Here is a 9815-nt window from a genome sequence, read left to right on the forward strand (position 1 = left end):
TACAGGCTGCAGGTGAGAGTTTGGCCAGGATCAGAGCAATTATCAATATGCTCACCAAGACTTTAGCACTGGTTGAGTTAAGCCTGAACCCACTTTTACTCAACAGTGAAACTGGAAGGAGATAAAATCCTACAGGAGATATCCATGAAAAAGTCTCAAAATGCATAAAACATTCTCTGGATACACAGAAACATGATGAAAGGGCAATATTTATCTACACTAAACAGTACATAAAACAGACCCACTGTTGCTTGCAAGAGTTTCTTTAATGGTACCAACACAAAATGGATTAGAGACAGTAGCAGAAGCCATGGTATCGCAGGGGCATATTAAAACAAATCACAAAGAATGTGACAAAAGCAGAGGCAGAGATCTAGCTCTTAAACTTCTTGCTGGTGCTGCATCTTCCTCAGCTTTGGAGGATTTGCATTCTAATAAGAGCGGCCAGGGCGAAGGGGACGCAGGAAGGAAAGCTTGTCATTGAAATTGATTGCCTTGTAATTTGGAAGGTTTTCATGTTCTCGAGCAATGTATTGAATTCCACTTCCATCACTGTGCTCACACAGCAGCCAGGCACCTCTCTGGACTTTGTGGGAAGACATGATGTCATTGTCGTGTCCCGCAGCCAGGTTGGTTGCTTCTCGTACTACCCGGCTCTTCCCTTGATAGTTGGGATGCTCATAGAGAGTGATCTCAGGATTGCTCAGATCTTCAGTGATCATCTGCAGAGAACTGACCTTATTATTCATCTTTGAACTAAAAAAGCTATGGTCTCCCTCCTCGAGTAGCAGAAACTGGCCTCTGTAGTTTGAATGCTCATAGAGCACCCAAGGCTGGCCAATTACTTTTGCCGAGGAGGCAAGATCATTCCAGTCTGCATCTCTTAAATTGGCAATATCAGAGGTGAATTCTTTGGACAAACCCTGGAAATTAGCACGCTCATAAAGGATGATTCTTCCCATCTCAGTCGGAATTCTAGAGTTTGAATTTCTTCCTCTAAGGGTTGGATGACAGCCTGCACAAAAGGAAGACAGAAAACAAGCAATGGTTGTAAGAAGCCTTTTGGACCTTGAAACAAAATGATGGACAACCAGAAGAGAAAAAGGGGAAAAAGAAAAATAAAACATTTTGAACAAAGAATAAACATAGAGGTAACTGGAAAAGAGTGAGTTTATGACATGTATGTGTTGGTTGAGGTGCATACCCAAGATTAAGTTGTAAAAGACTGACACATTCATCTCCCACAACTGTGTATCACTGGCCCCCTCCACCCTCTCCCTTGGTGAGGTTTGTTTTCCTGCAGCAGCCATCCATCTCCTCATGCCCTGAGATGGGTTCAGGCTCTGCACACACCCACAGCAGACCCTCACGGCTCTCAGCCCAACACTAAAGCCTCCTTCCCTTGCCCTGCATTTCACAGCAGCCGCCCAAGAAACCCTTCCAGCCCTCTTGTGCACAGGGTGCCTCTTACCTTGCTGTCAGCTGCAGGGCTGGGGAGAGCTGAGGGCAATTCCTCCAGTGCAGAGCTGCAGTTTGGGAAGGATCTCTCATCTCCCTACATTTATACTTGCTCAGAAGTCTCACAAAGCACCCCAGTCAGCGGAACTGAAAGTGTGCAATATTGCCCCTGGGATCAAAACTCATTACCTATTATATTTTGCTTTCTATTGTCCTACAACAAGACATCTTCTTCCTCTTGTTCAAAAGTCCATTGAAGCATGAGTGACTTGATGAAACAGGAGAAGTTCAGTTCTTGCTTGTCCTTCTCCTCCAGAAGAAAATGGAATGACAGTAATAAAAATGTATCTAAGTATTTTGTGACACGTGCTATAGGTTGTTTCTGTCTGTTGGAGGTTACAGCTTTGCTTTTCTGGGAAGAATATTGAATACACAGCCTTAGTCTTACTAAGAGGTTTTTTTGGGAAATATCCAGGCAGCAGAGACGACATTTAAGTAGTTTTTTTTCTTTTTTCATTTGCCTTTTGTCCTTAGGATCACAGTATTATTATACGTTGGAAAAGACCTCCAAGATCTACCCTTTGACTGAATGCCACCATGCCCATTAAACCATATTGCAAAGGACGCAGAAAGAAGGTGACAGTGTAGAACCCAGAAGCAGGATGTAAATAGAGGCCTTCTGGCATGGTGTAAAACCAGCTTCAAAGTCAGAATTTTAAAGCAGAAGCATGGCAAAAGAAACACAGATATTTGCAGATATTTATTTTGCATTTAATACCATTTTATTTTAAATAGTGCTTTATACTTTCAGTTTTGAAATTAAACACTTGAGAGTGATTAGACATGGTGATTCTTTCACAAACATGTCAAGCATCAATCTTGTTATGCTAAATATGATCCTAAACATTTTTGCAATTCAGACTGAAGTAAATGCTTCAGATAATACTTATTTTTAATGTTTTTCCTCTATCAAATTTTTCCATTACTGTCCATGGACCACCAATATTATTTCTCCTCATTTCCCCATCCTCCTTTATTTTTTCCTCCAGATGGGTAAAAATTATTTCCTACATCAAGTTATTGGTTCTCCCAGATGCCACACTATGTTCTCAGTGACTCCTTCTGGAACTCTGCTTTGCAGAAAACAGCATCCCATAAACTCCTCTGCTGGGAATTCTGTAGCATGTGTCCCCAGGACAGCCTATCCTGTCTCTGGTCACTGTCTTTCAAGGCGCTTTGAGCTGACTTGTTCTGCTCTGGGGTTCCTGACCACTTCCAAGCACCAGAAACACCATCTGATGAGTTACTGAATTGAATTCAACTAAAAAAAAAATGTAGAATCAGCTCTATTTCTGCATTTTTAAATAACTGCCTTTGGTCACTTATCAGTAGGAACTTACTTTATGGGATCATGCTACTGGAGGTTGTGCTTCCTCCCTGCTGGTTTTGGAATTAACTCACAGGCATTCTGGGCAGCATTAAAAAGTCATCGCTAGAACACTTCCCAGAATCAAATCTGAACCCTTGTTGCTTTGTCCATTGTTTAAAATATTTCTGGTTTGTATTTTCATAAAATGTTTTATGTTGTCACTTTAAATTCTCATGAAAATCTATACTCGCATAAAATGAATTTTTAGCACAAAAGTAACACAGGATGTGAAGATGCATTCTCTGGTTTTTTGACTGGTTTTTAATTTCTGCTTGCATTTGTATTGAAAGACACTATGATGCCCTCTCGGAGGAAACAGTCTGCAGTGGTCCAACCACTATCACAAAGAGAAGGTAGGGAAAAGTTAGAGAGAACTCTGGGACCTGGGTCACGGGGTGGTCATGTTGAGTCTAGGAGTGTGTCTTCCCCAGGCTTTGAGCACGGGGTGACAGAAGCAGGGTGTGGTGCTTTGGCAGGGAAGCCATGGCTGGACTTGCATTAACACCTCAGAGGCAGTGACAGGTAACAGAGAGGGTGATACAGGGCACGGGGTCCACAAGACCAGATTGAAAAGGCAATCTGCACAGGCCTAATCCTCAATGGATTGTCCTCTTGTGCCTTGGTGTCTCTCCTCCTTCAATTACCAGCTCTACAGGTGTCTCCTTCTGTCCTGCTAAGGCACATCTTACACCACAATCTTCCACCACTTGTGATATTTAAAGCGTGGGAAGACAAGTTTGTGAGGATATGTGTAACGTGACAGCCTCTGTTTCATGAACTTTATCAAATAAAGACATATTTTGTTCGAGAGAAGTCATAATGGTGTGATTTGCCAGCAAAGTTTGAGCTGGAGGAGCCAGCAAGTAGGGCAAGGATACTCTCAGTATGGAGACTACACAACATTGGAACACAAGCCCTATGAAAAACAACTGAGGGAGCTGGGAGTGTTTAGTCTGGAGAAAAGGAGACTCAGAGGTGACCTTATCACCCTACAACTTCCTGAAAGGTGGGTGCAGTCAGGTGAGGGTTGTTTTTTCTTCCAGACAGCAACTGGCAGAACAAGAGAACACAATCTTAAGCAGCACCAAGGGAAATTTAGGTTGGGTGTTAGGAAAAAGTTTATACGGAAAGAGTGATAAAGTACTGGAATTTTCTGCCTGGGGAGATGGTGGAGTCACCATCCCTCAGCCTGTTTAAAAACAGGCTGGATGTGGACCTTGGTGCCATGGTTTAGTTGATGTGTTAGGGCATGGGTTGGACTCTGTGATTTCAAAGTTCTCTCCCACCCTAGTGATTCTGTGAATTCTGTGAGCTCTAGTGGGGTGATTTAAAATTGGCCAAACTCACTGAGAAAATGTTTCTTAGCCATGGAAGAGAAAAGGCTAAGGGAGGTGCACATAAAAGGACACCTGGGGAAGAGTCTTATCTGGGAACAGGGTAGCTCTGATGGAAAGTAAGGAAAAAAAAATATGACCCTAAGGGGGTTTCAGGACTGACAGAAGAGCCAGAGACCCTGTGGAATCTCCACCCTTGGAGCTGTTCAGAAATTCAGTGTTCAGCTGTCCACTTGAAGATGGCCATGAGCAACTTGATCATGTTTGAAGGTAGCTCTGCCACAAACAAGACCTTGGACTAGGGAGGTCCCCTCTACATTAAATCTTTCTGTCAGTAATTCTAAAGATGATTTAAAAGCCTTTGTCATTCTCTGCCTGATTTCATCCTTTGTTCAATTTCAATGAAAAAATGTCATCATCAAGTCATGTGTACAATAACTTAGATTATTTCTTGTGCCTTTATAAATAGCATTTCCCAACATCAGACTTCCTCCCAAATTGCTCTACAGGCTCTCAATCATTACTAATGTTTCTACTACCAAGAAAAGACAAAAGATTACCTGAGTGCACATACATTACACCTTAAAGTGAGACATTGCAAGAATCTTCAGGTCATAGTGTCAGAAACAAGGAAAGAACATCAACAAGGATGTTCTTACATATTTATTTTTTTACTGTTTTATGAAAGCACTCCAGAATTTTGAATTCCCTCCATATATGTGGCATTCTTTCCCTGTCCTTCACGACATTCAGGTATTATCCACTGCACACCTGAGAAGCAGCTAGAAAGGCACTGTTCTTCTACCCTTTCATGCCACAACCATAAACCATCCAGCCTTAGCTGTGAACATGCTAAAGCTTTAGCAGAGACTTCTGTCTACACAGCCCTACACAGTAGGATAGGGCAGAGTTCCTCCTCAGCCACCCTTGCAAAGCACAGGATTTTGAAGGGACTTGGAGCCATAAAGACTCATTGTGCTGACATTCAAAATCTGTAAGTGTTGCTGTAAAAAGAGGTACTGTAGATGTAAAAAGAGGAACACAAAACTGAGAGACTGGGACCTGAAAGGACATAGGGCCACAGCAAGGTTGACTGTATTGCTGAATTTGCACATCCTAGAATCACGAAATGACAGAACGATTTTGGCTGAGAGGGATTTTAAACCCCATCTAGTTGCATGCTGTGCAATGAGCAGGGAGATTTTCCACTCAAAGCCTTGTCCAACCTGGCCTTTGATGGAGCGAGCTGTGCCAGTCGCCCAGGGGAACTTGCACATGCCAAAATAGGTATTAGAATACCTTGTCATTCCTCCTCCCTTATCAAGGTACTCCAGGTTTGAAAACACAAGATAGTTGTTTCCATTGCGATCAACCAATCTGTCAGTTTAAAGTTCTGAAAACTTACTGTTTGATTATGTGATTTGGGCAGTGGAGGATTGTATCACCAGCACGATCCATCACTATGATTGATTGTACACAATACCATCAAAAGTATGCTATTTATGTACACTGCATGGGAGAGTTTGGCCAGGATCACAGCAATAATCAACATGATCAGCAAGATTTTAGCACTGGTTGAGTCAAGCCTGACCCCACTGTTACTCTACATTGAAATTGGAAGGAGACAATGCTCCAGGAGTCATCCAGGAAATATATGCAATGACTCTATGAACTGTTCCCTGGATACACAAAGACATCTCACCACGAAAGAGCAATACTTATTTATTGTAAAGATGCATTAAACAGACACACTGCTAATTGCAAAAGATTCTTTAATGGCACCAATGCAAAACAGATTACAGACAATGGCAGAAGCCATGCTACCTTTGTAAAGCAAATTAAAAAGAAGGCAATGCTGGCCCTACACTTACATTTTCTGTTTCACTTAGCAACAGAGACAACATGCAATGTTTCAGCATTCCATAGCCCAGGACTCTGGAATGCCAGCTGAGGGTGTATTAGGTTACACATCCCTGGCATGTTTCTTAGCTTGGACACTCTTTCATATGATCAAGCGTGGTGATTCTTGCATTTGTGGGGTGGGAGAAGCGTGCAAGGCAGGATAGAGAAGTACAGATCTGCAGTGCAGCACAGCAGAGAGCTCCCAGGGAAAAAAGGCTACACAAGCACAAGGAGAAATCTAGATCTCAAATTTCTTGCTGGTGCTGCATCTTCCTCAGCTTTGGAGGATTTGCATTCTAATAAGAGCGGCCAGGGCGAAGGGGACGCAGGAAGGAAAGCTTGTCATTGAGGTAGATTGCTGAGTAATGCGGGAGGTTATCTTTTTCTCGTGCAATGTATTGAATTCCACTTCCATCCCTGTGCTCACACAGCAGCCAGGCACCTCTCTGGACTTTGTGGGAAGACATGATGTCATTGTCAAATCCCGCAGCCAGGTTGGTTGCTTCTCTTATTACTCTGCTCTTCCCTAGGTAGTTGGGATGCTCATAGAGAGTGATCTGGGGATCATGCAGATCTTCAGTGATCATCTGCAGAGAACTGATTGTATCATTCATGCTTCTGCCAACATAGTCATGCTCCCCCTCCTCAAGTACCATTAGCCTGCCTGTATAATTTACGTGCTCATAAGCCACCCAAGGCTGGCCAATTACTTTCACTGAGGAGATAATATCATTAAAGTCCAAACGTCCCAGATTGGAAATGTCAGAAGTGATTTCTCTGGACACACCCCTGAAGTTGGCATGCTCATAAATTATGATTTTGCCCATCTCAGGACTTCTGAGGATGAAAGTTCTTGCTGTTGGCCTTGAATGACAGCCTGCACAAAAGGAAGACAGACGGTTTGGGAATGGCATCTTACCAACCTCCATTTATAGCTGGCTCAGAAGTCTTGTGAAATACCCAATTCCACAGAACTGGGAAGTGGTACCATGCCCCCAGGCATCAAAAATCATTAACTATCCTGTCCTAGATTAGATCTTCCTATGGTCAGACATCTTCTTTCTCTCATTCAAAAGTCCCACGAAGTGCAAGTGACTTCATGAAACCTGGGAAGTTCAATTCCTGTTTGTCCTTGTCCTCCAGAAGAAAATGGAATGACAGTAATAAAAATGTATCAAAGCATTCTTTGACACACAGACTACAGAATGTTTCTGCCTGTTGGAGTTTACATTTTTGCCTTTCTGGGAATAATGTTGAATACACAACCTTAGTCTTACTAAGAGTTTTGACGGAAGATTTCCAAGTGACAGTGGAGACATTCATGTAATATTTTTCTTTTTCTTTTGCCTCTTTCCCTTACAATCACAGTATCATTGCTGTTGGAAAAGGCCACCAAGATCATAAAATCCAGCCTTGAACCAAATGCCACCATGCCCATTAAACCATATTGCAAAGGACCATTTCTACTTGTGTTTTGTATATTTTCAAGAATGGTGACCCTACCACTTCCCTGGGCAGCCCATTACAAATTTTAATAATGTTCAATGAAGAAATGTTTCCTAATATCCAGCCGGAACCTCTCCATACACAATGGAAAGCCATTTCCCCTTGTCCCTCCCGTGCCTGGGACAAGGGCTAAACCCCCACCTAGCACAAGCTCCTCTCAGGTACCGTCAAAATTAAACATATCTGCCCTGAGCCTCCTTTTCCCCAGGATAAACACCCCCAGCTCCCTCAGCTCTTCCTCATCAGACCTGTGCTCCAGACCCTTCACCAGCCTGGCTGCCCTTCTCTGGACTCACTCCAGCCCCTCCATGTCTTTCTGCAGTGAGGGGCACAAATGAACACAGCACTCGAGGGAGTGTAAATAGAGAGGTACTGATACGGTGAAAAACCAGCTTCAAAGTCAGAATTTTAAAGCAGAAGCATGGCAAAAGACCTCCACAGTTCATTGCCAGAGGCTTATTTTGTACAAAATACTGAATATTTTAAACGGTGCTTTATGCTGTCAGTTTTGTAATTAAACACTTGAATCAGACTAGACATGGTATTTCTTTCCACACTATTATGCTAAATATGACTCCAAACATTTTCCCAATTCAGACTGAAGTCAATGCTCAGATAATAAATCTGCAGCCTGGGCTCCAGCATCTGAGCAGGAGGAGCCCCTGGGGCTGAACTCCATTCATCCTGAGCTATCCCTACACACGGCACTCGAAAAGTGACCAGACAGAAACCCCGGAACTGGGCTTTTCCACGAAAAACCGCAAACACCTCATGTAACTTTAGTATTCTTTCCTTTCACTTTCAATCCTGATCAGCTGTTTGTAGGAACTATCATGGGCTTTCTCAGAAGAGCATCTTGTGTGTTGAAATCATGCAGTACCACAGATGCCCTCTCAGCAACATGGCTCAGGAAATACTGGGATTTGCCTGTCTTGGTCCTTATGTGATGAGCTTGAATGGCCCAGGGAGCCAGGAGGATTGTAGCACTGGTGGGTAATGGAATTTGGAAGTGACCTTTGGTTGCCATTGGATCCAGTCAGCTGCTTAATACAGGGACAGCGGTGAATTATGGTTGTTGGTGGCTTTATCCAGTCAGCTCTAGAAAACCTCAGGGTATGCAGACTATCCCAGTTCTCTGGGTGGTGTGATTTAAAATTTTCTGACATCATCATGAAAAGGTTTGTCACTATGTCAGCTGAATGCCCTCTTGATTTAGTTAATGTCTCTCACATTTTCATCCTCTCACAATATGCACTCTGAAAAGTTTAGCTTCATCTTCTCAGTAACTTGCCCGTAAGCATTGGAAAACTGCTCTTAGGTCCCACCAAAACATTTTCTCCCAACTGAACAAGGCCTATTCCCCAGCTTCTCCTCCTAGGACAAGTGCTGCAGCCCCTGACCTTCTCCACGGCCCCCCATTGAACTCTCCCAGCTTACCAACACTTTTTTATGCTGCATCACCCAGAACTGGATGCAGTGTTGGAAATGCTGCCAAAGAAGCAATGAGCCCCTTAATCTGCTGACTTACGCTCCTCTTAGTGCAGCCCAGGAGGCTGTTGGTCATTTTTGCTGCCAGGGCAGATTTGGTTCATGTTCAGCTTGTGCCTACCAAAACCACCAGGTCTTCTTCAGCAGAGCTGCTCCCCAGACAGTCAGTGCCCAGCATGTGTCATTGCAAGGGCTTCTTCCTTCCCAGATGCAGGACTTTGTCCACTTCCAATTTCATAAGGGTCCTTGTCAGCCCATTTCACCTGCCAAGAAAGCCCCAAACACAAAACTGAGGAGAGACAAATTGCAGGGACACATTAATTGCTGAGTGCAAGGACAATGCAAAGGAGCTCATTAGACCCACTGAGTCAATGTCAGTGCTCAGAAATCCTCATCAGGACAGCACTGCTCTGACAAGGCTGAATGGGATGGACAAGGGACATTGATCATCTTTATTAATACCCCAGCTCCTTCTCAGCAGGGCTGCTCCCAGTGCACTCATCCCCAGACTGATCTGATCCCGCAGATCAGGAGGTGAAGGCTCTGCTGAAGCTGTGCTGGCTGTCTCCAGTCACCCCCCTGTCCTCCCTGTGCCTGCAAATCCCAGCACAGAAGTGGAAAATGCAGGGAGTGGTTTGAGCTATGGAATCGTTAGCCACACACACAAACAGCCTTGATAGGATCAATGGAAACCAGTG

The 9815-nt window shown here is 43.7% G+C and overlaps 2 protein-coding genes across 2 annotated transcripts; both read right to left on the reverse strand.

Annotated features, from left to right (window-relative positions):
- Window positions 1-247: 247 nt before the first annotated feature.
- On the reverse strand, window positions 248-1499 carry LOC121335939 (epidermal differentiation-specific protein-like). Its single transcript, XM_041404542.1, has 2 exons — window positions 1472-1499; window positions 248-1015 (listed from the first exon to the last, which is right to left on the reverse strand). Exon 2 carries the CDS (start codon window positions 960-962, stop codon window positions 432-434), a length of 531 nt encoding a protein of 176 aa, XP_041260476.1. The 5' UTR covers window positions 963-1015; window positions 1472-1499; the 3' UTR covers window positions 248-431.
- Window positions 1500-6269: 4770 nt separating this feature from the next.
- LOC121335944 (epidermal differentiation-specific protein-like) lies at window positions 6270-6950 on the reverse strand. The gene has a single exon (XM_041404549.1). The coding sequence runs from the start codon at window positions 6948-6950 to the stop codon at window positions 6420-6422; it is 531 nt and encodes a 176-aa protein (XP_041260483.1). The 3' UTR covers window positions 6270-6419.
- Window positions 6951-9815: the final 2865 nt, after the last annotated feature.

The sequence above is a fragment of the Onychostruthus taczanowskii genome, unplaced genomic scaffold (assembly GCF_017590055.1).
Source record: "Onychostruthus taczanowskii isolate IOZ18803 unplaced genomic scaffold, ASM1759005v1 scaffold211, whole genome shotgun sequence".
Lineage (NCBI taxonomy): Eukaryota > Metazoa > Chordata > Aves > Passeriformes > Passeridae > Onychostruthus > Onychostruthus taczanowskii.